At 46.7% G+C, this 26,221-nt stretch overlaps 2 protein-coding genes and 1 pseudogene across 13 annotated transcripts in view; 1 reads left to right on the plus strand and 2 right to left on the minus strand.

Moving 5' to 3' along the window:
* Positions 1–1,653: 1,653 nt before the first annotated feature.
* On the plus strand, positions 1,654–8,293 carry CUNH9orf152 (chromosome unknown C9orf152 homolog). Its single transcript, XM_016129989.2, has 2 exons — positions 1,654–1,900; positions 6,356–8,293. Exons 1-2 carry the CDS (start codon positions 1,711–1,713, stop codon positions 6,883–6,885), a joined length of 720 nt encoding a protein of 239 aa, XP_015985475.2. The 5' UTR covers positions 1,654–1,710; the 3' UTR covers positions 6,886–8,293.
* Positions 8,294–11,535: 3,242 nt separating this feature from the next.
* On the minus strand, positions 11,536–11,651 carry LOC118600750 (annotated as a pseudogene).
* Positions 11,652–17,563: 5,912 nt separating this feature from the next.
* The window catches only part of PALM2AKAP2 (PALM2 and AKAP2 fusion), a 399,047-nt gene continuing 390,389 nt past the window's right edge, over positions 17,564–26,221 (minus strand). For all 12 annotated transcript variants that reach the window (XM_036239052.1, XM_016129981.2, XM_016129979.2 and 9 more), the window contains one exon: positions 17,564–25,052. In XM_036239052.1, the coding sequence (XP_036094945.1) occupies positions 24,954–25,052 (99 nt within the window). In that variant the 3' untranslated portion in view covers positions 17,564–24,953. The remainder of the gene's footprint in view (positions 25,053–26,221) is intronic.

A 26,221-nucleotide genomic window follows, 5' to 3' on the forward strand; every position in this document is an offset into this window, starting at 1 on the left:
GTCATTGCAGATGTAATTAGTTGAATTCAGATGAGGCCCTCATCCAATATGAGTGGTGTCCTTCCTTATAAAAGGGGGAAATTTTGACACAGAGACATGCACACAAGGAGAACGCCATGTGACTACAAAGGTAGAGGTCAGGCGATACTTCTACAAGCCAAGGAACACTAAGGATTGCCAGCAAACCACCAAAAGCTAGGTGGCCTGCGCCGAACAAGTTCTTTCTCACAGGCCCCAGAAGGAACCAACTTTGCTGACACCTTGATCTCAGACTTTGAGCCTTCAGAATTGTGAGACAATAAATTACTCTTGTTGGAGCCACTGAATTTGTGGTACTTGTTTTGTTTTGTAGACCGAGCAAACTAATGCACGACCCACTGAAGATGCGCCCTCCACCGCCCATCCCCATATCGAATGGCAGATCCCACCCAGTTAACCTCCAAAATGTCTCTAAATCCAGTCTCTATTCTGTTTCCATTGCCTCTGTCGGTGTGTGGGGTAACTGGGTAACCTGTTAGCCCCATGTTAGGAGAAGATAGAAAGGGACTTTGTTGACCAAATGGAGCAAGGATATGTCAAAGCTGGTGCGAGAGACAGAAGGTCTAGGATGGAGAGGGATGCAGAGACGGTCAGGCTGGCAAGCAGAGAGTGAGGGCGCACCTAGCTGCGGGTAAGGTAGACACCAACTTACTGCCTGGTGGGAGAACATTGAGACCACAGAGCCTGCATCGCATGTCGCAGAGAGGGGGCTGGCTAGAGGCCTGGGCTCCCTTGGGCTCTGTCCCCACAGAAGACTCTGGGGATGGGCTTTCTCCTGAGATGTGTGTTGGGGTAAGTAAAGATCTTGGGGACACCTTTGCCACCGGATTTTTCCCTAGGACATGGCTGCAGGATGCACATCCCTCAGGCGCCAGCTTCGGGAGGCTGCAGGGGGTGTTCCCTTTCCAAATGCAAACTGAACAGGCAGGTTTGTTGACGGGCATCCAGGTTCCAGTCCAAGAGGTGTGTGCCCAGCAGGCACCTGGCATTCCCCAGCATCCGCTTCCGCTCTGCTGCAAAACCGTGGACCCCACCACAGCTCTGGGAGCTGGATTCTAAACTGTAGGATCAAGCAGCGAAAGACCTGGAATACAACGCCTCCTTGGGTGCCCAGCAAGACTCTGAACAGCTGTGCCGGCCTTTCTCTTTATTCTCCTATTCCGCCCCTCCCCCTTCCCCCAAGCCCCGCAGCCTCTCACTCGCCAGTCGCTCCCCTCCCCCTTCCTCCTCCCGCTGCCCCCAACGTCCTCACTTTTCTCTCAGCCATTAATCCCCCCTGCCAGGGTCACCGTCCTCCATTCTTCCCTTCCCTCTTCCTCCCTTTCCTCCTCCTTCCTGATTTCCCAACTCTTCCTGACTTTCCTTCTCCCTACGTTCCCCTCCTGCCCCCGGCCCCCGCCCCGTTTTCCCCCACTGGTCTTTTTCCGCTCTCCTTAGCTTTACTTCTTCCCCAACCTTCCCACTTGCCCCTATACTTCTCTCAACTCTTCTTTTCGCTTACCTTTTCCTTCCCCCAACATCTCCCTCTCCCTCCCTTTTCCTCCCCTTCATCTTTCTCCCTCCACATCTTTCAACCTTCCCCCTCTCGTTCCTCGCCCCCCCGACCCCGCCCCACTCAGCTGCTCCCCTCTGCCGCCCCGCCCATCGTGTTTGCTTTTCTCCCGGATCCGGATGAAGGGATCCTGCCCATGCCTGTGCCCTGCACACTTCTGGCAGCTGGGGTCCCTCTTCATGGCCGAGGGCTCCAGGATTCAGGCCCTGGGGAAAGGGCCCCCACTCAGCATCCAGCTCCTGCGAGCCCAGTACGAAGGCTTGAGGCAGCAGCAGAGGGCCCAGGCCCACATCGTGGTGCTCCCAAAAAGTAAGGCTGGACAGGTGCTGGGCACAATGGAGGGGACCCAGGCCTGGCTGTGGGTGGAATAGGAGGGCACATGGGGGTCCTGAGCTGCTGGCAGGGCAGGGCCAGAGCTCTGCGGAACCCCTCAGGTGGAGAATAATGAGGAAGCAGGTTCTCTGGAATCAGAGCCAGAACACAGGGCTGGTTCAGGGCAGCTCTGCTGGGCTCAGCCCCCTGCCAACCGAGCCAGAGACCAGCCAGGCATCTGGCCCGCAGCCTGCTGTTCCCTGGCCTCCTCTTGTGTGTTCTGATCGTGCCAGACTGGTCTGCCTGGTGAGCTGGGCTTGGCCCCCCTGCTAGGCCGGGTAGCAGAGGGGAGCTCTGCCTCCAGCCTGAGGAACTGGCTTGTGGGGAGAGGAGACGTGGCATTCCCAACAGCCTGGGCGCTGGCCAGAGAAAGAACAGGGCTCAGCGCCCAGGAGGCTCCGTGGCTCAGGGGGCTTGCTCATCTGAGCCTCAAACAGTGGCCAGGGAGCTACAGTGATGCACACTAGTCCCCTCCTCAAGGGGCGGGGGAGCCTCTTCCCTTAGGGAACTCAGATTTCATTCCAGGAGGAAGTTAGGGGAACCTGACTCAGAAATCAAGTGACTGTCAAACCCCACCCCTTCATCCTTTAACAGAGGAACAGGCCAAGGGAGGCAGAAATTTCCCCTGAAGGTTAAGACCGCGCCTGCAAGTTTCTACAATTATGCGTACAATTCAGGATTGAGCGGCCCACGCCCTGCACAAGCCAGGCTGAAAAGAAATCAGGAGCCAGAGGGGACTCTGTGATCCAGGACAGGAAGTGTGCTGCTTTTTGGAGACAAAAGTGGCACTTTTGAGCTGAAGGTGCCCATCTGCCATTACTCTTGCCAACTAGTGGGATCCTTTTGAACTGAACTGGCACAGTCAAATAGTGCCCCCAGTCTGCAGGGCATAAGCTAAGAGGTTCCTAAAGCCCTATCCCATCTTCAGGGGTGTTTATTCATTCGGTCGTTCAGCAAACATTCACTAAATTAACCCACTATCGAATGAAAGCACCATGCTTAACACACCTGCCTTTCAGACTCACAAATCCATGTCAGGGGCATGTCCCAAAAGCAGCTCAAACTCCACATGCCCCCAGCCCTCCCTCCGGCCCTTTCTCTTGCATTCTGTAAGTCACAGCTCCCTCCTCCTTCAGTACCAAGTGATAAGTTAGGGCACATTAATTCAAAGAGTGCTTAGGCTGCTGTTTCCTCAGAGAAGACTTCTGGCCTCCCAGGCTAGGTACATGCCTTTGAGGGCCCTTCTAACAGTTTACAATTCTACGTCTTTGTCTAAGTGTGCGATGTTGTTCACTGTCTGATGGAGTGATTCCGTCTGCAGGCTCTGAAGAAGAGCTTGCCTCTCTGCTCTGCACTTTCTTGCTGTGTATGGCTTCGAACAACTTATGCAAATTCTCTGTCACTCAGGTTCGTCATCTGTCAATTGGGAATAACCAGTATCTAAATTATAGGCTTGTTGTAGGAATTAAGTGAACGGATTCCATACGAAGCTCGTTGGGGCTCTTTGTGTTGGTTGGCTGAGGACCAGGTCACTTATGTCTCACACGTCTGAGCTGGAAGGACACTTGAATCATTTGAACTGAGAGTGAAGAATAAGGTAGTTGTACAGGGAGGAATCAGGGTAAGTTTACAAAAATAAGGTGAAAATGATGCTAGGGAGGCAAAAAAGCAATTTCGCATATATTTTTAGCAACGGAGTAGATGGTGGTGCTATTCACTGAGATAGGGAATACAGAAGAAAAAGATATTTTAAGAGGTGACTCTGTGAATATGCTGCATTTGAGACAGTTGTCTGTAGAACTTCCAACCAGCCTAGACCTCAGAGAAAAATTGAAGCTAGAGATATAGTTTTGGGGTCATCAACATTGCAGGCGGTAGTTGAAGCCGTGGGCATGGGTAAAATAGTGGCAGGTCACTGTGTAAATTCATGAGAGGCTGAAATGACAATTAGAGTTCTGGAATATTCTAATATTTAAGAGACAAGCTGAGAAAGAGAAGTGAGGGAAGACAGAGCAGGCAAAAATGGCAGGAGAGGAACATTATATAGCCCTGAAAAGGAAAGAAACTCTGACACATGCTGAGCCTTGGATAACTAGGACTGAACTTTGAGAACATTATGCTAAGTAAAATAAGACAGTCGCGAAAAGACACAAGCTGTATGATGCCACCTGTATGAGGTACCTGGAGTAGTCAAATTCATAGACAGAAAGCAGGAGGGTGGTGGCCAGGAGCAGGGAGGAGGGGAGATAGAGAACTGTGGCTTAAGGAGTGCAGAGTTTCAGTTTGGGAAGATGAAAAATTTCTGAAGATCAGCTGTGTGACAATCTGAATGTACTTAATGCTACTCAACTGTACCTTTTAAATGGTTACGATGACAAAATTTATGTAATGTGTGCTTTAATTTTTTTTTATGGAAGAAATTAAATATTTTTTAAATGGTAGGAAAACACCAGGAGGTATTAATGACATGAAGCCAAGCGAATGGAGGGAATTTAGAAGAAGATAGTGATTCTTTGTGCCGGTATGTACGCAGAGAGACCCGGGGAGGTAGAGCGGCTGTGATAGTGGCTCCTCCTCAAACTCGAGTCCAGAGTCTTACAACATCGGGTTGTGTTCGGAAAGGCAGGTCTTCTGGGAGCTGATGAACAGAAGGAAGGACCCTGCGATTAGCTTCCTTCATCCTGTCATAGTGTCATGGGATGGACCGAGGTTCTAGAAATGTGGTTCCAAGGAGCAACATGGCCGCTCTGATGCAACACACAAGGGCACCACGTGACCTTGAGCTGGGGTCCAGGAAGCCCCTGTGCCCCCACTGGCTGCGTCCAAAACGCATAGGCCTTTGACACATCCAGGCACTGCAAGACTCACCTCATGTAGCAAGGAAAGGGGCGTTTAACATGTATTTTTCAACCAACATTCCCGATAGCCTTGTAAAGCAGCTCTTCTTTTCATATCTCCCTTTTCCACTTCTTTACCTCAGCCGAAGGGGGAAAGCAAGAAGGGGCTCAAAATACCGCTTTCCCAACTTGTATTTTCCATCAAATTGAACCAAGAATGGAGAATTAAGCCAGCATTATGTCCCTTGGTCCCCTCTGTTCTCAAATAAGTACAGAGCTATTTGAGCATTTTTAAAGATTTTCATGTTTGTTACACTGAGAAAATAGTCGTTGAGATAAGCAGGAACAAATCTTCAGTCTGAGCACTGCGGTTAGTGTTTGTGGGGCTGTACCCATATGCAGAGATGGCTGCTTTGGGCCTCTATTTCTCTCGGGTTTCTAGAATTGGAGCTCAGGGCTTCCTTCTGGTGTTATCCTTCCAACACCATCTCCTCACTCCTGTCATGCGCTTGATCACCTATAGGGCCTCCTGCCGTGACAAATGCCAGAATGCTGGAGTGAGCTACACTGACAATTCAGAGAGAGCTGCAGGCTGGTTGCGGACCTGCTTTCTGTAGGAACATATCTTTCAGTTATTCCCACAACCCTCACTTGCCACCAAGAGTTGACAGTAAACTATCGTGTTCCACAAGGTGGTCAAAAAATATGTCCCTGAGGAAAAGAGACTTTGGTCTGCATCCTCATCCCGGAACTGGCTTCAGGGAAGCAGGAAGTGGTACAAATGTGTTCCCAGAACAGCGTGTATGTGACGGCAGGAGCAAGGCCAGTCCTGCAGAGGAAGCTGCATGAAAACTCAGCTCCTCCGCCTGGGCCCTGGGTGGCAAACCTATCATCAGAATCAAGCCCCATAAGTTAAGTCTTTCCCACCGGTGAGCATATGTCATTCCTTATGTGTGGGTGACCAGATGTGCTTCCTTGGCTCCTTACCATTCTTTTGGCCTGAAATGCTTAGGTCCCTAGCTTTCCCTAGGGGTCACTCCCTCACTGCAGTCAAAAACCAAAGTATTTCCTTAGACTCTATCATGTTTGAGTTTTCTTCCATAGCATTGGTTAGCACCTGAAATTTTACTGTAATATATTCATTTGTGTATTATTTTTCCACCTCACTAGAACACGTCATAAAGGTGTGTGTTTTTGTCTCAGTGGTCACTGCTGTACTCCCAGCACCTAGGATCAGTAATGCCTGGCACATAATAAGTGGTCAATAAATATTTGTCAAATGAATAATTGTGTGAGAGAGAAGGAGAGAAGACAGAGAGAGACATCCTGCATGGGTGTGTGTGAGGCGGGCAGGAAGGGCACGTGTGTGAGCGCACGTGAGTGGGATCATGGGTTGTCCATGTGTGTGTGTGTGCACACGCACCATGTCCTGGATGTCTGGCCTCCTTCACATTTGGGGCATAGCCTTTTATCAGCTTCAAAGCTCTGAGACCCCAAAGTGAGAGCTTCCCACAGACCTTCCAGCAGTGACTCTGTTTGTACCTTGCTTTCTCAGGCGAGAACATGCCTGCTCCTGCCGAATCCATGGTCAGTGCTGTTTGGATCAACAAGGAGAGAAGGCATTCACTGTCCCTGGACGTGGTGGCTCCTGAGGCAGCGGGGTTGCTGGAGGAGGCCAACGGAGGCTGTCTTCAGGCTCCTGCATCTCCATGGCACACACACCTACAGATGCACTGCTTGGTCCAAACCTTCCACCAGGAAACCAGTCATCCAGTAAGACATAAGGGCAAGCTCAGGGGCTGTGAGCAAAGGCTCGCTGAGGAAGGAGACCCAGTCTCATCGGAAAACAGGCAGATGACTCAGCAAGGGACCCCACCGATCCCAGGGGCAGCCCAGCATGAATGTCTGGTGGGCACTTCCCAAACAAAGGCGGTGGGATCTGGCTTACACAATGGCATTCAGTGCCCTTCTTCCATAAAGAACCCATACAGGTCTAGAAAACCAGACCACTATCCATTTCCTCAGAGGAAAACGCCCAGGATCTCCCAGGCTGCCCGGAACCTGGGCTTATATGGCCCAGCCTGAAGCTTTCTACTCAGCCAAATGTCCCGCCCTTGAGGCCCTCTGTGGTCTCATCAAAGAACCCAGGAGGCAGGGCCACAACTGGGGCCTCTAGCTAGGAGCAGACCTGGACTAATTCAATGATAGGGATTGTGGAAAATGACCTTCACAATGGGCATGGGGTCTTGTCCTTCAAAATGGAAGAGATTGCCCAGGCCAGACTACTCACAGTTCAGGGTGAAAGAGTGCTGTCTGATCCACGCAGCCCCATGCTGCTCACACGTGACATCGCTGTGGAGCCCTGGATGCCCGTTCCTTGGGGAGGTCCAGTAGGACATCTTCTCCCTCCCTAGAACCAGGAAATTTTGAAACGTAGGACAAGGAAATGCCTTAGCAGTGTCCTGGAGTCAGCGTACGTGGGCAGTCTTGTTTTCAATATCTTCTGGTGATTTCCCACACATTCTGGAGAAGACGTGCTCTGAGATATGCTCTTTTCTGGCTGCTCTTCCTAGAGGCCAGCTCACTCAGAAGTCACTGCATTCACTGGTGGTGACCACACCATTTCAGCTTGAGCCTCCTAAAGTCTGGTCAACCTGGGTCAAGAGGGTCAGAACAATGCCACCTACTATTTTGTGTGTTTAAGGGGTCTTTAGGAAGGGTTGGTCATCTCTTACCTCTCAGAGGCCGCATGTTCCAGTCTCATCACAGATTTATTTCCTCCTGTCCCTCCTTCCTTCCTTCCTTCCTTCCTTCCTTCCTTCCTTCCTTCCTTCCTTCCTTCCTTCCTCCCTCCCTCCCTCCCTCCCTTCCTTCCTTGCCTCCCTCCCTCTCTCCTTCCTTCCTTCTTCCCTGCCTATCTTTCTGTTTGTCTCTCTTTTCTCTCTGTTGCTCTCTTTCCAAATTACATTGTAACTAAACACTGCCAGTCATTGAAGATATATGGTAATATGAGCCAGAGCTGAAGGAGCCAAAGAAATGTTCCTGCTTAGAAAATATGTGTTCCCCACAAACTTCTCTCTTTTCAGGAAAGCCAAATTTGGATCATTTGGATCCTTCCTAGGATATTTTAAACCTAAGACAAAAGGAAGCAGGTGTTACTCGGGTGTTGGGGAATAAAGTATGTCTTTCCTGGTTAATATTTAACTTTGGCAATGATATTTAAACACATCTAAGGTGCCTTTTCCTCACATCAAATTTTCTCTCTGTAAAGTTTCACCCACATCTCTTTCTGCTCATTGTGATCCAGCCTTGCTCATCTGCATCTAGAGTTGTTAACCAAGCTTGTCATTACCTGTCAAAAATAAACATGCATCTGCTCCTTTGCCTACCCAGAAATTCACTCCAGTTTGGGGGGTTTCTTGTGATTCCTTTAATTATAAGAGGCCGTTGTTAATCTTTTTACAGTCTAATAAAAACAAGAAAATTTTCTGAAAACAAATTTGTGTTTTGCTTTTGTTCTACAAAACATTTCCACCACTAATCCCTTTCTACAGAGTATCAATCAGGATAGGCTATGTTTTGCTGCAGTAACAAACAACCCCCAAATCTCACAACAGCAGCTTTTCTTTTTTTTCCCACTCTTGAACAAAAGTCCACTGTGGATCTATTACCAGCAATTTAGGCTGCTTCAATCTGTGGTACCACCCTATTAATACTGATTTCTCTAACCACTGTAGCAGGAGAGGAAAATATGCATTAATTATTATGTGCTGGCTCTCAAATCAGTTTTACTCATGTTTTATTGTCCAAAGCAAGTCAAACAGTCATATCTCCACTTGAAGGATATGAGGAAGTACATCCCACGTGCCTAGGAAGGAAGGAATGGAAATGTGGCTGAGCAGCACTAATGGTGAACATACGTAGATAGGGGCCGGGTCATAGTCCAATATTAGATTTCACTCTGAATTTAATAAATAGCCATTAAGGGATTATTATACTATTACATATAGGATTAAAATGATTTGATTTACAGTTTAACCAGATTACTCTGGTGGTTCCATGGAGAACGAGTTGAGGATCAAGTTAAGAAGCAAAGTCAAGGGAAACTGGCCAGGGCAAGTTCAGTGGGAAAGGTGTTATTAGCTCAATCAAGAGTGGAAGCCCAAAGAGGCAGAGAGAGACTCCATAGGATTTGCTAAAGGAAAAATCACAAGTTCAGTTTTAAGGATACTGGATTTGAGATTCTTGAGACATACAAATGAAGGTATCAAGTAAGCAAGTGGATAAATGAGACTAGAGTTCTGAGCTAGAGACATGAATTGACATGTCATGAGTATGTAGAGGTCCTTCAAAGAATGAGAAAAGATGAGCTCACCTGTGCAAAGTCTAGAGAGAAGACAGGGTCCAGAATGAGTCCTGAAAACCCCTAATTTACTTAGTTTGAAGAATCTCTAAGGATTTTTCTAATTTTTACTTAGAAGAGGTGGGGTAGATGGAGGAGGAGGTAGCAAAAGATGCTGAAGGGCCATGACCAGTAGAAAGAAGAGGCAGGCAGTGTGGAGTCACAGATCTCAAGAGGCAAGAGACAGGGCAAGATGTTGTCCGGTTACTCGCCTAACTGCAAACCTTTCAGGAGACTCCATTTCCTAAGTCCACATTCCACGGTGGGGAGTTGCTTTTCCTTTAGTGTGGGTGTAAGAGTCCAGAGCCCAAGAGGAAATGCCAGACATGGGAAAACTTTTCAGCCAGGGGCAGGGCAAGGCGGTGTCAGTAAGTTAGGTCAGAGCCTTTGCCCCAGAGGCCTGCCTTTCCTTGGAACTGGGATGTCCCCACGCCTGGGGCGGGCTGAGGATTGAGTGTTCCAGGCGCCGGAGCATGGGGGAATGGAGCATGGGGGGATGGAGGGGCGGGGGAAGGATATGTGTGTTTGGGGGTGGGGGCAGCGGCGGGGGGCGGGAGGAGTCTGGTTTAGAATCCTTCCGCTACCTCCCACAGGGCCGCTTCCTCCCGGAGCATTAGATCTGAACCAACTCTCTGTTTCTCAAACACACACACTTTTACCAACCCTTGGACTGTCAAACCTGCTGGAGCAAAGAGCTCAGATTACACCCGTGCTGTCACTCTACCCAAGACTCTGATTTTTTTTCTCCCGTGCTGGTCAGAACTGGAGCTAACTTTCTCTTCCCACACTTTCTGCTTTGCTGGCAAAAACAACCAGCTCACATTGTAAATTTTACATCAGGCAAGTTACAGCCATTAGAGTCGCGGACCTTCCAACTGCTGATGGTGAGGACGCCCCCAAGCGGCTGCCACAAAATATGTTTCAGTCTTCCTGGGCTTGGAGGCCAGGACACCTGGGCTCTAGTCTCAGCCTTGCCATTTGTAGACGTGACCTTGGCTGAATCACTTAACTCTGAGCCACCAGATTTCTCAGTTGTAGTAGCTCCTGTGGGGTTGAGTGTGGGGACGGGAGGGTCGTTCTCATCGGCTGTCAGCCTTGCTGGCCCCCGATAGGGGCCAGGCTCCCTTTACTCTGGTTAAGTCTGATTCCCTAACTTTCCGGTCACTCCCCGTCTTTAAAGCGCTTTCATTCCAGTTAAGACTCGAAACTGTTCTAATTTAAGTGTATCTCACATTCAAGTCAGATCCCCCTAACTCACCGTCTGATTTATACCTTTAAGGCCAGAGGGAGGGGCGCAGGCTTCTTGCTCTGACACCCAGCCCCCTTGTGCGCCCCCACAGCTTTTTGGCATAGGGGTAGAAGGCCCGCAGGAAGAACGCACAGAGGGCTCTTTATGTGACGGGCTGTGGTGTACTTTGATCTTTCCCTGAGCTGTTTACACTGACCTAGCTCAGGGTCCGCAGGCTTGTTGTGGACAGGCGGTGGCTCCCACAGTCCTGCAGGTGAGGGACTCCATCCCGAGTGTCGCCCCTAGCGCTGGGGGTCCTTTGTGGGAAGGTTCTGCCTGCTCCTGCTGCACCCCCACCCCCACCCCCACCATTGCAACTACGTCCACTTCTCTTTGCTGGTTGCCCCAATCTCATTTACCCACAGCTGGCCCAAAAATTTGAATCGTTTTTTGCTCAAATAAACGCTTAAAATTTTTAATGTGCTTCGCTTTATCTTTTAGCACGATCATGTTAAACTACCTTCTTCTGAATCCTTCTCTTACTGATCTTTATATCACCTTAGCTGGGAAATCCTCTTCAAATATTTTTGAACTGAAACTGTTGGTAGTAACATCGATGCTTCTACCTGGAGGCCAGAGAGACCCATATGACTTTTTCTAAATACTTGGAAGCAAAAAGGTGGCTATGAAATAAAACCAACAAGCTGAGGTTGGGGTAGGGGGCCGGGGGAAGGTGGAAGTTGGTTACCTAGAAGGCCTGATAAGCTTAGTTGACCAAAAGTAACCACACAAGACAGTCTGATCATGAATTCCTAACTGAGCAGGCCATGCTGGGCAGTTATGTCCCAGCAAAGGTCAAGCTTTACCTTAAGCGAGCCCCGTCCACAGTTCTTATGCTCTAGGATAACATACCTTTGAAAGGTCAGAGCAATTTTCTTTTCTAGATCCCTCAAAGGCACAACCGTCAACCCTAGAGCCCAGGACTACCAGGAGATCTCAGAACTCCTCATTGTTTTCTTGGTCCCCGAACACCATTTCTTTTCCTTTTTTTTTTTTTTCTGACTCACCCAGGTCATTCATTCTCTCTCCCTATCTCTCTCATTTATGCCTACAGCACCTGGTCTTCCTAGGTGGTCTCCCATCCAAGTCCCATCCAGGCCCGACCCTGCTTAGCTTCCAAGATCAGACATCGGGCTTGTTCAGGGTGGCATGGCTGTAGACTATGGACTGTGGCCCCACTGGGGTGTGAACCCAGGACCTTCTGAGTGTAAAGCAGATGTGCCACCTGCTACACTGTAGAACCACATCCTCTGAATACCATTTCTGTGTGCTGAAAATGTTAATTATCAACTGTCCTGTACCCTCCAATGTAAAAGAAATGTGTGGCTCTCCATTTTGCCTTTCATCCAGTCCTGGAGATGTCCCCACTTTGTTTTCTCCTGCCTCCTTAATCTACCACCAAAGGATTTCAATCTACCCTCCTTACGGTTTCTCCTTTGATTCTAATGTGTAACATAAATTGCAAACCTGCCATTCTCGAGAGCATTTTCTCAACACTGAGATTTTGCTTCCAGGCATGTCCTCAAAATTTTGGCTCAGATAAACTCTTTCAAAACTTTTCTACGAGCTGGACGTTCTTTCTTTGATATACCGCTTCCTAAAACCTAACCTTTCCCCAGGCTTTGTGGCATCGGTCGTCCCTGCCACGCACAAACATCCCTTTAGGTCACTTCCTTATTGTAGAGAAAGACCCAATTCGCCTACTTTCAACATTTTCCATCTGCACATACAATTCCAAAGTTTTTTTTTTTTTACCTGCTGTGATTGTGTTTCTCCCACGGCTAATGAACAATAGGTTTCCTAGAAACGATGTTTAGGGACTGAACTTTTGATCTTAATTTTATTTCTTGGCCTTGGGTTTATGACAATTACATTAAATTTTCTCCTCCATTTCCATCTGGAAAGATGATACATCCACCGTGTGTTATTAATCCCTTTATCTCCCCATTGTCTGTTCTTGATAAATCCACAACCTGGCTATGTTTGATTCCACTCTGCAGATTCCTCAAATCCAGGATCATAATCGAGGCTTGGCAGCATGCCAACCCCTTGATTCTGGGCAGAAGAGCTGGTGGTGGCACACACGGAGTCTTCTGCCAGCCCAAACTCCAAGTGTTTGTAAGGTGGGTCTGAGCTGGCCCTCAAAGTCACTGTCAGCCCAAGATTCAGATGAGCAAATGCTCTCCCACTGCAGGAGCTGCTCCCTTTCACAAGAAATGCAGGCGCTCTCGAGGTCAGCGGGGCCTGAGAGAGCATGTCCCTGCTCACAAACAGCCTGAGGACTGAGAGAGATGGCCTCCCCCGGGAGTCCAGGCTCCTCTCTGCTGAGCACTGCCACACGCTGGCGAGATCGCTGGGAAGACCCCTGACCGCCAGGCACCACCGCCAGTGTCCACATGGTGTGTGTGGCGAGGCGACACAAACCAAGCGCACGCCGGGGCCAAGGCCCAGCGAGTTGGACCTGACGCGGGTGGACCTGACACCAGTGGACCTGACGCGAGGCCCCTTTCTGTCCTGCTAGCCTCGGTTGCCCTGCGTTCTGAGTGCTTCTCCACCCTGACTGCACAAAGGAATCATCAGGAAGCTCGGAGAACATTTAATTAAATTACAATCTCTAAAGCAGGGCTCCAGCATTGGTACTCTGTATTTTTCTTTTTGATCAAGACATAAAATACGTAAAGTGTGGGAAGTACACTAATCTTGTCCATAGCTCGAAGACTTATTTTAATAGACATACTTATTTTCACAATATAGACAGATACACATACATGTGTGATGCAGACAAGATCTACATTTCCAGTATTCTAGAAAGTTCCCTTCAGCCTCTTCTCAGTGATCAACCACAATTTATTTTTCCATGGTCCTGTTTCCTTTTTTTCCTTTTCTTTTCTTTTTTATTTTTTTGCCATTGCGAATAAAGCTAGTATCATTCTTTTAGCACGTCCTTTGGTGGACATTTGTTTTCATTTCTTTCTTAAATTCATTTTTTCTTTCTTTTTTATTTTTTAAATAGATGCCTGTTTAAGTGGCCAGGTCTTGAGTATGGGCACCTTTTGAAAGCTCGCCCTGGTGATCCTAACATGCGGTCAGCATTCAGACCCACTACCTTAGAACCGTAGAGATTGCAAACTGGAGGCCGGGATAACGTTGCTCAGGGAACAGAGGCTTCTCTCTGAGGCCAAGCGCAGCGCTCATCAGCATCTGGATGGCCCATCTCCTTTGGTCCTGCTCTTAGTCCACTTGACTTTCTACGGGGAGAAGGGCAACAGCGGTGGACAGTCCTGTGCAGAAGGGAACCCAGTGCCTATTTAACCAGCTCCGTGAGTGGAAAGAAAAGGAAGTGATCTGCATGGCGTCCTCTGAAAAAGAAAGTTGACCAGAAGGGCCATAGTCCCGCCTACCAACATGCAGACTGTGTCCTCTTTCGGGGTCAAGTGGGGCGAGAAAACCTTGAACTTCCTCACTAGGCCACCTATCTCCTCTTCATCATCTAGGGAACCAGAAGCATGATGGTCACTTTTTTTTTTGGCTATGACCCCACAATGCCACTCCCAGGTGTACGCCCCAGCAATTGAAAGTAGGGATTCAAACAAGTACATGTACATGTTCACAGCAGCACTGTTCATTCCCCTTACAACAACCCTTTACTTTTTCAAGTTGCCCGATTGCTAAGGGCCAAGTGCATCTAGCAAGCAGCTGGTTTATGTGACATTAGGCATATAAAGATGCATCAAGAAGGTATGTGTGTTAACCACACATTGATTACCTTAGATGTTCTACTGCGGAAGGCACTCTCAGGATTTAAACAGTCTATACTCAGCCTTGTTCTAGGTGAAGAGTGTAATACAGCAACCATAAGAGAGATATGCCTTAAAAGGGGTCGCAGTCTCTCAGGCCCAGGCTCCTTTGTCCCCCCATCCCATCGCTAAGTCACACAGGTCTTCCACCACCACCAGCATACATGCAAAGCACCTGAGCATTAGAAGCCCAAAGCCTCCTTGTGGTGGGGGTCTCTTATATTGAGCTGATCTTCTAGGCATGTTCCAGCTACATGGCCAGCCTTAAATGTCATCTTCTCCCCCCAGGGTCCACTAGGATCATCTAGATGCATTTTATCTACCTAATTATTATTACTAAGCATTTCTGGCAGGCTGGTACATCCTTCCTGGAAAAAAACCTCACAAACTCAGGGTTAAAGGACATCATTTATCTGCAGTTAATACATTCTATAGTGTTAGCTAAGGGTCACTGCCATATTCCTGCAGCTCTGGAGATAAGCATGAGGTCATTCCAAACCAGTCGAGATTATCCCAGACTAAACAACATGGCAAACATATTCAGCAGCCACCAGAACCTTCTTTGGGTCAACCTGTACAGCTTACAAATCAGAATCAAAGAATCTAGCACTAGCACAAGCAGCTGCATGACCCCGAGAGGCCCCAAAGCCCTCGGTTACACTGGAGTGAGACACGGGAACGTGACTGAGGGACATTTGAACACAGTCAACTTATTCGCGTCTGTGAGTGACTGTCCTTGTGACTTCACAGTCCAGGCCGAGCATCCCCATGAGCCCTTGGTAAGCATGCCAGCGCTGCTCTCCTGTATGCGGGGTATGTGGAATGTGGGTGTTCAAGTGATGTTCGTGTTCCACAAGGAGGCATGAGTGACTCTGTGTAAACACGTAGGGGGTGCCTTGATCCACCCACAGGACTCTCCAGGACCAGTGGGCAGTTCTGTGGTCCTCTCATCTGTCCGAGTAACTATCCTAGTTTGTGCTGTTGTAACTACGGGAAGGGGTAAACGCGACGTGGGATGCACACTGAGGGAGGATGTACAACCTTAACTAGATTTTTAATAGCTTGTTCCTTTGGACTTTGAGTGGTTCCCCGGACAGCTTCTGAGGTAGTGGCAGAAAGCCTAGAATTACCATTTCCTAATCTCTAGAAACCAATCTGCTGTCCGTCTTCATTAATTCAGAGAAGCGACAGCTACCGAGGATCCAGGGCATGGGCACACCCGTTATCCCAGGAAATGGCTTTACTGCACCTGACCATCTCCTAAGGCTGGACCATGCCCGTGATGACAGGTTCTGGGGGACAGGATGAAAAAAGTTTGAGCCTCTAACATACTACTGCCCTCAGACCTCGAATGTTCCCCTTGGACTGTAATGTGAGATAAACTTCTCTCTTCTTTCAGCCACTGAATTAATTATTGGGTCTCTTTGTTAACAGTCTAGCTTTACCAGACCCAATACAGAAACAGACACCTAGAATTGGGTCAACTCTGTAATATACGTGAGCCTGTGTGTTATGTATGCATGTGTGAACAGTAGGAGCCATGGGAAAACAGATGCTTCAAGTTGGAGAGCTGGAGATTCTTCCAGTAGCTCTGTAGAACACTTGCCTAACTTAGTAGATGTGCGTGATAACTTAGTCCATGTACCTATGTGCTCACAGAAGTTGTTGGAAAGAGCCACAATTTTAGTGGGTGTTGGCTCTTAATGACGGGGACTTCCTGTAGAGGCTGTGACTGCCCCACTCAAACGCGCACAATCCCACGACTTAGCCATTCCCACATGCAAGCCCCATTTCCAACTGTTGTAGCACCACGTCCCTCTGGGCACCGGTCTGTGCTGAAAGTAGGCTCTCTTGGTCTGCGAGAAAGCAGAGCTGGCTCAAGACTAAAACTGGAGGTTTGTTTGCTGTTGATTAAAGTCGGTGAGAAGGAAAGTTTGAGAGGTCAGAGTTCAGGCTTTGAATCTTCCTTTTACCACAGGTCACATCACTTGCAGCAAGTTATTCATACTCTCTGAGTGTGTTTCCTCATTTATAAAACGGATATGATACTAACAGTATGTACCTCAAAGGAGTGTCATAAGAATGAATGAAATGATCCACTGTACTCAGCACAGGGCATGGTGCAGAGCTAGCCCTTCATAACTGTGGGGCGTTATTGGTAGAAGCATTCAGGTGTCTGCTGCCCTCTGGTGGCGACGGGCAGTTTTCCATCGAAATGTAAGTAAGAAACGTGCCACATTTGACCTGCGTATAGGATTGCAGAAGAGGCGGTTTTGCTTTGCGGTGTTTTTGGAGTAGCTGCATGTAGATCTCAATGGAGTCCTGTCTTGTGCGAAGGGTGGGAAATGCCCTCCCGGTTCCCCAGGAAGGCTCATGACTACGGAAGCCGTTTTTACTTTAGGGACCACTGCCATCTACTGGCCGCCTTTCATACCTGCGGGCAAAGGTGGCCATCTTAAGTCAACAAAATACATTGAAAATAATGAGAGGAACCCTCCCTCCACCTTACCCAATGAGATGCTTCTGTAGCCTTACGTTAATCTTGGTAAGTTCCTGCGTAAATGTCTCCTTCAAGCTCCTAGTACCTTCTGACTTGCCACTAATGAGTTCTGAATCTTTCTGGCTTTTATTAAACACTTGGATCTTTCTTGCCTAGAAGACTACCACAACTTTATGGGTTCTACAGCGAGAGGAGAAATTAAAAGCATGCTGAGACGGGTGATCCCTGGGTGGCTCTGTTTAATAGGCAGGTGTGGAAACGTTGCCTGACCTTGGAGCATTTCTGTCCCCACATTCCCGATGAGCTTCCCAATTCCAGTTGAAACCATCTGAACAAACCCCTTTTTCATTTGCTCTTGTATGCACGGAGCTTGACGCATACTAAGCACTCAGAGAGTATTTGCGGACTGAATACAAAGCTCTAAAGGAAGTAAACTCAGAGCACATCTGTACCCACCACTCACAAGCACTTTCCACATAATTTATTTAATCCTCACGGCAACTCCGTAAGTCAGAAATCTGATCCAGAATAAGCAAACGGTCAAAGATTTCACTGAAAAAGTGATGAGCCCAACATCTGAGCGTCCTGCCTGATCCCAAAGGCTGAGCACTTGTCAGAGAGACATTGCCACTAAAAAGAGAATTGCTGATAGATACAGGGAAATTGTCTGCAACACAGGCTCTATTGTTTCACATTTTTGGTCTTCCCGGCATCCTTTTCTCCACTTTCCTCTGTCACAGACCCTGGCAACAGGGATGGGCTCATGACTTACATTGTTTTTTTTTTTTTTTTTGCGCCATCTAGGACTGATGATGATCAGATGGTCAGAATCCTGAATCCCTGATCGCTACCTGCTGCGACTGGTTCTTAAGAGCCACTCCAGGCAAATGAAGGCTCTTATTAATGATGGCTTTAACACTACATCTCCAGGTCATCCTGTGTGTCTTTTCATCACAGTAGCTTTGTTCTCTACCAGCTATTAAGTATTCCTGAGCTCTGTGAACCAGTTGGTTAGCTGTTAGTATCTTGAAACCAGCCGTTATAGGAATATTTACACCATGAAAATCGGCAAACAATTATCAGGACAAATAGAATGGCCATGGCTGCATCTTCCAGAAATCATCCTGTGCCATCTTTGGCATTTGTCCATTTGAACTCTTTCTCAGTAAGAGCATGCCTCCGGCACACCCTGGTGGCTTGTTTCTCCCCCAGTTAACCCCAAAGTTTGAACAACTGAATCTGCCATCCGCCAGAGGCATGGAGGCCTCTGGGAGAGGAGAGCTGAGACTGTAAGTGACAACTGCAGCTTTGCAAAGCCCCGCCCTCAATTACCAACTTGCTTTGTCTCTCAGGACCAGTGAGATGGGCCAGTCGAGTCCCTCAAGGCCTTTTATTAACTTCACTTTAAAGTTGCCACTTTCTGAGGTGGATGGGTCATGAAGCAAACACATTTCTCCGGAGATGCATTACTAGTGCCTGGGGCATGGCTAAAACGACACTCGCGTGTTCAAACCCATGTCTGAGCCTGACCCAGAGGAAATGCATCAGAATATCTAAGCCCGAGGGTCAAGCGCCAGTGTATTTAAAAACCACCCAGATGACCCTTAGGTGCAGTGGGTTTGAAATCACAGCACAAGACAAGAATGCTCAGTGTCTCCGGGATGCTTTTAGCACATATTAATGCCTGGGCTCTAACTCAGACCAATAGAACCCAAATGCTGAAGCTCTCCAGGTGATTCATGCAGAGTCAGAATTGAGACCTGCCGCTCTGGATCAAGTAAGAATTCCTTATTTTACATTTTACCTCAAATTATGCAACCATGTTATTCAAGCAAATTTATATTATTAAGTCTGATTTTGCTATCACCCTACACAACTATCCATTTTCCTGACAGTCATTAAAGTCTGAATGTATAGAGATATGTTCTTAACCTCCTCACCCCTGTCAGAGATGCTTCACTTGTGAGTCTGAGTGGTCTGTTAGTCCTGCTTCTCCAGACCGACGAGTGGTGCATCGATGTGCTGGGCAAACACACAAAAGCCCTCAACAAATATTTAAAACGACCCAGAACCACACGTGACTGTATCTGCATCTTATACAATATGCATCGATACCCCAATTTTCAAACACGAGTGGTATTCCCCAACCCTACTCATTACTCACTTTCCAGACCAGCAGTTCTCAGTAAGTTCCCTGGACCAGCAGCAGCAGCATCTCCAGGCTAGAAAGTTCTTGGGCTGCACCCAGACCTCCTGAATCAGAAACTCTGGGCCTGGGGCCCTCCAGAGGCACATCAATGTTACCAGCTGATGGCTGCAGAGACAGAACGTTGTCCAAATGGGAGGATGGGGGAAAAAAAAACCCAAAGGGAGAGAGATTTGTAATTTTACTTCTCTAGGGCACCAGCAAATCCATTCCGAGTTGTTCGGAGCCCCACTGCCTGTGAACTTAGAACAAAGCATCTGGATAATTCTCCCATCAAGGTTCACTGACACTGAGATGATTCTATTTTGGAGACACTTTTTTTTAAAGCTGTATTATTCAAACATCCTTCTTTCTTTGAGAAAAGACATCTGAATGCTTGGGCAACATTTAGAAATTGCGTGTGGCATCTCCAAGTATTTCCTGAGGCCCCATTCTTGGCCTTACTCTGATCTTGTACATTTGAAACCTTTTAAATTTCCCTTTCAATTTTGCATGTTTTCTGTACCCCTAGCAGCCCAGTTCTAAATGTTGTGTGGGTTCTGTGTAAGGAGAGATATAGTCACCACCTCTTGTGGCTCGGGAATCCCATAATTAAAATGAGCAAGGCTCCAAAGTACCTTCATGGCCTCGTGTGTCCCACATGGTAGTCTCTTTGCCACCAGTAAAAAACAGAAGAGATGAACCAGGGGTAGTGGCCACGGCTCCCTCTCCCTCCCCACTGATGCTCTATGTCACAGATCAAAAAGCCTGTTTACCTGCCCCTGCCCATTAGGGGTTAACGCTTCACGTGCATGGTTTTGCAGGAAGAGCTTCCTCAGCAGGAATCCCCCTGAAATACCTTCCACTCTGACCATACCAGACCCCATGTCTTACTTCCTGGCTTTTCACAGCCTGGGTGCTCAGCAGTCTTGCCCACCAAATCTCAGTCCCACATACGGTGACTTACCTGGGTCTGCCTAAAGCCACAGACTTAAGCAGCGATGGATGGAGAGAGGACCAGAACATGTGAAATGTTACTGCTCTTGGTTTTACGGGGCAGCCCAGGATGGTGCGGCTTCTTCCTTATTAGCCATTGGGCCGGCGGCCACATGTTGGCGTGAAGGATCCCACTCATCCCTCTCAACCTAAGGCAGTGTGGCCTCCTGGCCCCTTTCCTTGGACTCATTATCCTGGTTCACTTCCTTTGTTTGTTTGTTTTGGCTACAGCTTTCTTGAGGGATGATCCACATATCATGAATTTACCGATTTCAAACATACAATTCCAGATTTTTAGTAACTGTAGAGTTGTGCGACCATGATGAGTCAATCTTAGAACATCCTAGAACATCCCCATTTGCAGTCACCTTTGGTTCCTTTTAGGCAGCAGGGATGCCTGGGCCATCTCTTCTCACCATCTCCAGGGGGAGCTAATCCCCAGGTAAAGAACTGGGGAAACTCATTCAAAATGAAGAAACTTCGTTGCTGCTCCCACCAGAACCCTCTTCCCCGAAGACTCGAGCCCCCATCACAGCCTAGGCCTTGATCCAGGAGAATACCCTCTCAGAGTACAGTGAGAGGAGATGCTGTGAGGTCACCAGGAGCTCACACACATCATCAGATCTACAGGGCCCCGCATGTGAAGTCGCCAATATGTGTTTCTGCCAGGACGGTAGGACAAATGGTAGAACTCAAGCTTCACATGTGGCTCTCAGGTTCCCATTTGTATTACGACATTCCCAGCACTTGTATTTGGCTCTCCTCTGAAGAACAGAAAATTTCAGACTTTAAGAGTGTACTAAGACCGCAGGTCTATCGAGAAGCTCCCACCCCAAATTTCCTCCTGCTCTCCCTTCTGCCCTATCCTCCCTTGATGGTCTCCAGCTGTTTCGTTCCATATTCCAACCCCTCGCACTTACTTGCATCCTTGACCTTCCATTTCCTGCTCACGGTCTTCTCTCCAGCTGCCTCTTAAACAACAGCACTTGAATTTGAACCTGGGCACTCAGACTCAAGGCACGACGCTTAACCACGTTTCTATCCAGGGTGTGGCAAAGGGGTTCTTGAGAACCTGTGCCCCACCGGCTAGTGCGGCTTGCTTGGTTGCACACATGCAAGAAGTAGAGGCCAAGGGCACTAGATGCCGCTGGCTAATCAGTCTTCTGGCCTCTTTCCCAGCCAAACAAATAGCCACCATTTATAAAAACACAACACACACTGGGTTTTAATGAGAAAATAATTGTATACTTGCATTGAATGCCTCACAATCACTATAAAACCTAAGCAGAATAATGACATTTAAGTGGTTAACATACACAGGAGAGCCAGGTACAGAGTATTAATATTCAAACACAGTATTGCTTTTTCTCTCCCTTCCTCCTCCAAAAAAAAAAAAAAAAGTCATTTTGGTAAAGAGCAACACAAAATTAAAATTGGCAGCTCACTCACTGAATGCTTAAAATTCAGGAAATTGGTTCTGTCACTAAAACTGGATATATTCACCATCTCTAAACACTTAGGCTATTTTTTTTTCAATACATAGTTTAATTACATCTATTTTAGTTGAAAAAAAAACACGTTTAATTATCTGTCTTCAGAGACAAGAGTCAACACTGTTTTAGTGTTCCTTGTTATGTTTTTTAATATGTGCGTGTTGTGTATATATGTGGACATTGATCGATATACTGCTTAAATGTCACTTTCTAGGGTGGGCAGCATGCACGGGTGTAGAGAGGCAAAGAAATTGCCTTGTGTCATCTGAGTACAACACAGCCTGGCCTCCTGCCACTGACAGACCCTGTTTCCATAACTTCCGGATGAGAAAGCCAAGGCATGTCAGTAGTTAATCAGCTCCGAAGGAAAGTGAACATCTAGAAACACTGCAGAATGGAATACTTTCAGGAAAGCTTTTAACATCTACAGAATCTAAACATTAGTTATAGCTGAGATTAACAAGCTTGCGTGCTATTCAAGGGGGCGGGGGGGACAAGCATCAGAGGCCAAGTTTCCCACAGGCCTCTTCCTCTCAATGGATTAGGCAGGAACAAACTTTCCTCCAGGGGTCTGTTGCATCTTCAGAAAGTTAAATAGGGGTTCGTTTGGGATCCCAGAGCCTAGCACAGTGCTATGTACAAAGCGGTGGCCCAATGTTTCTTAAATGAGTAAAAAAACTCAAGAGCGCAGAGAAAATCTGGCTCTTCCAAGGGAACTGTCATTTACACGTTAATAGGATTATGAGTGAGTGGAGGGAGGAAATAGACAACGGTCATCCAAAAAGGCAGTAGAAGGGAACAAGCAAACGTCATCGAGACGCAGGGGCCACAGGTGAACAGCTATGTGACTGCAGGATGGTCACGGAAACTCTGCATTTGATGCCTTATCTACACAGGGAGCACGGACCAAGGGACTCCAGCTCTACAATCAACTCTCTCTGTGTGGAATAAATGCCTCTGGTTCAATCGGCTGCAGTCAAAGACCGATTTGTCTGCCTCTAAAATGATTCCAAGATTGTGTGGCCTCCCCTTCCTAAGTTTTCCTTTCAGCTGCAAATTCTCTCCTCAAACCTCAGTTGAAGGTGGGTACAGGATCTCCCTCACAACAGAAAAACTTCGGGCTTAAGTCCTGAGGACCAAGTCCTCCTGTGAAAAATGGGGGAGTTTGTCTAGATCATGTAAAATATTCTTGCTTGTCCCACTTCACCTGTCTAATCTAACCCAGATCTTGTTTTCCTGAGAATGTCTTGTCTCCATGTTAGCCTCCCCCATTAGAAAATAAATTCTTTGTAGCAGGAATCTTATTTGTTTGGTGTCCCCAATGGCTAGCACAATTTGTCGAATATTCATTCAGAATATTCAGGTTAGAATGAACCATATTAAGATGGCTCCAAATGCCCACATGTAGAATCTGGCTTCAAATTGCAGGTTCCCTTGGCAGTTTTAAAGGATCCTTGTAAATTCTCAGACAGTTCCATTATTACTTTGTGCCCACCACTCGTCTGTGAATAAACTTTCCCCTAAAGTCAACACTAGTCTAATAAAAGAAGCAAAGATAATGTACATAACATCTACATACAAAGCTTGTGGAATTGCTACTTGTCAGAATAACATATTAGAGCTTATGACACAATAATATAAAAACAGAAAGGAAATTAAGTGAGGTCTGACTTAATTATTGCTTTTTTTTAACCACAGTTTTAAAACAAAAGGCCAAAAAAAAAAAAAAAAAAAAAGAGGCTGGTCAGGTTTTTCTCATGGCCAGAATTGGAAATTTTCTCATCCAGAAATTTAGGGCACTCAATTATTGAATACCCTTATTATATTGCTTTGAATGATAGAAAGACTAAAAGCTGGCATCCTCTAGAGTATACTTACTAAGTATGAATACAAAGCATGAGAATAAATATGATACTTTCCTAAATGTCAAATTACAAAACCGCTCAAAACTCTGCCATTTCGACTCATGCAAATACCATGTTAGGTCAATTTAATATTACAAATACTGCATCAGTTCGGTGCCTCTATATCCCTTTTCATAAAAAAGAAATTCTCACTCACTCCTGACGCTGGCTAACAGCTTTGGAGGAAAATAACTGTACACCCTTGTCCCCTGATCATTCTGGAATCTTAACACACACACGCACATGCACACACAAGCATGAATGCACACACCCTTACTCATGAGCATACACACTTTACAAAACAAAGTTAAGTGTGTATGTACACACACACACACACACACACTCACACACCATCTTTAGATTTGCAGCTAATTCCAAGCCTGCATTTAAATTTCTATCCTATATTTTTCTCTGTATGATCCTGGAAAACACTGGTTGCTCAGCAAAAATATCTCTTACTTCCTTTTTTTCTCACTTTCTTCCTCCCTTCGTCTCTCTATACCTTCATGACCTTTCTTTAATGTTTCATTTCTGATTGATCCAAAATAATCTCTCATTCTTCCTGCCATCCCTAAGGTCCACTTTATAATATAAAATATAAACCCCTTTTTATTTCTTGTCACCTACCTCTCTAAGGCAGAGTTCACCTTTTTTTCAATTATTGCCACTCTAAAAATACCCCTACCCTCTTGAACCAGGCTGTTCAATGTGTACAGGTTTTATACATGTATATATTCCCCCATCCCATCATAAAAATAGTTGTTGCCCACTAAATATAGTTTTCATATGAAGAAACATAATCGTGAAAATGTGTTCTCATAAACTGCAGATCAGTCAGTATTAGAAGCAGACGAGATCCTAAAGCTAAAATAATCCATTTGGTTTGGCTTCCTCCCCCTTCCTCAACCTCCTAATGTAGAATAGATTGTGTTTGCAACATGAAGAAACATTTTCTTAAAGATACCGATTTTACGTATTGCGATCATTGATTGCTCCCAATTAAAAACAATTCAATGTAAGAGAAATGGAATCATAATTGCCTCTTCTTGGCAAATACAGAGAGAAGCATTATACATTTTATGGTTGCCGGAGTAAATGGGGTGAACCCATCACCTCGGATGCTATGAGAAGGGGTGAGAAACCAGCACAGAAATAAATACGCTACGCCGCGTAGACCGCACCCGCTTGGGCTCTGCTGGTCTCTCGATGGCCCCAGCGCCACTGTTTTACCTCACCACCCGGCCAGGCTGGTCTCAGTTCTGCCTGGAGCAACCATGTTGATTTGCTTATAACTTTGTCCTTTTTGATCAGTTGTGGATTAGTCCAAATCCAGGTGATTCTTTGAGTCGCAAAAAAAAAAAAAGAAAAAAATCCTTTCTCTGTTGACTCCAAGGTGTTAAGAGTTTGATGTGCGGACTTCTTTTCACGTGATGCGTCATCATGGTAGGTTGCAGCCTCTGGTCTACATAAGGATTGCTGAGTTTGTTTGCACTTTAATAAATATTCCATTAAAATGCTCTGATGTGTTGACAGCTTGGTTTCTTGGTAACCCAAGCACCAACGAAGCTTCCTGGATGGAAGAAGTTTGCTATTCAGTGCCCTCCTCCTCCTGGTTGGCATAGATCCCTGCCTCCCAGCGCAAGGCCAGCGCGCTCTTTCTTCGATTAACTCGTGTGGCCTCAAGGACCTGAAGAGAGAGGAACAAAATCAGGCCGAGTTCATGGATGTTAACTGTGTATACAAACCAACTTTTTCGTTTCCTTCCTCCTTTCCCTCTCTCAACGGCATCTTAAATGAGAGGGGAAAGTAATAAAGAGCTTGGCATGTCTAGGAGGTAGGGGAGACATGGACATAAAAGGGAGGCAGAAGGTTCTGAGTGTGTATTCATCTCATAGCCAAAGTTTGCTATTTGACCTATAGGTTTCAACACAGAGAGATTTAATTTTCCTGAAATGTTCTGCAAGTTTCTTTGAATAAGCCTTGGCTCTGCATCAGGTTTTTGATGTCTACATGCTGCAGACCAGCGCCATCTGGTGGAAGGGTTCTGTATTTGCACCATGGATGATGCTACTAGAGGCTAGCCACACGTGGCTACCGAGCCCTTGGGATAGGGCTAAGGTGGTGAAGAAACTAAGTATTTAATTTTAATTTAAATATCCCCATGGAACCAAGTGACAGCACAGCTATCGATTGTCTTAGTCACTTTGTAAACAAGCAAACCAGAAAATAATGCCAAACAACTAGACCAGTGTGCCTTCAATCCTTCAGGCTTTGTAGATCAGACTTTGTAAATCTATGTAAAAATTATGATCATATATTTATATCATGAGAGTATAATTCCGCATAATCAAAACTTCAAAGAAGCATTAAATGAAAAAGCAAATAGCTTTTCAGGACAATGAAAAGCAATCTGAGCATTCTGATGCAACTTCAGGGCTCTCGATGCTAATAAGTGAAATGAAACGTGGCAACCTCAAGGGCAAGGAGGCTGGTCATCCTCGGGGCAGGGCTTCCCTCCCTCCAGCTCTCTGGGATAACCTACGGGCTCCTGAGGGGAAACTTCAGCCCATCTGTTCCAGCTTTAGTCTGAACGAGATGAGACCCAGATGAATCACATTTAAGTTTGCCAGCACATAAAAAAATGGCTCAATTTCACGACACTCCACCAAAAGCAAGCCCATGCACGCCAGCCAATTAAATTATGGTGGCATTAGCTTAGGATGTGAAGTTTCTGGTTTTAAAGACAAGTCCAGCAGAGCCAACACTGACTGATTATCCAAACTGCAATAAAGGTTTTGCTTATTCTAAGAATAATCATTGTGGCAAGAGACAGTGATGCCGGCGACTCCGGAGAAG

The sequence above is a fragment of the Rousettus aegyptiacus genome, unplaced genomic scaffold, assembly GCF_014176215.1.
Source record: "Rousettus aegyptiacus isolate mRouAeg1 unplaced genomic scaffold, mRouAeg1.p scaffold_m13_p_3, whole genome shotgun sequence".
Taxonomy (NCBI): Eukaryota; Metazoa; Chordata; class Mammalia; order Chiroptera; family Pteropodidae; genus Rousettus; species Rousettus aegyptiacus.

Coding starts and splice junctions, on each gene's coding strand:
- CUNH9orf152 (XM_016129989.2), top strand. CDS start 1,711: ATGAAGGGATCCTGCCCATGCCTGTGCCCTGCACACTTCTGGCAGCTG. Junction 1,901..6,355: donor CATCGTGGTGCTCCCAAAAA/GTAAGGCTGGAC, acceptor TTGCTTTCTCAG/GCGAGAACATGCCTGCTCCT.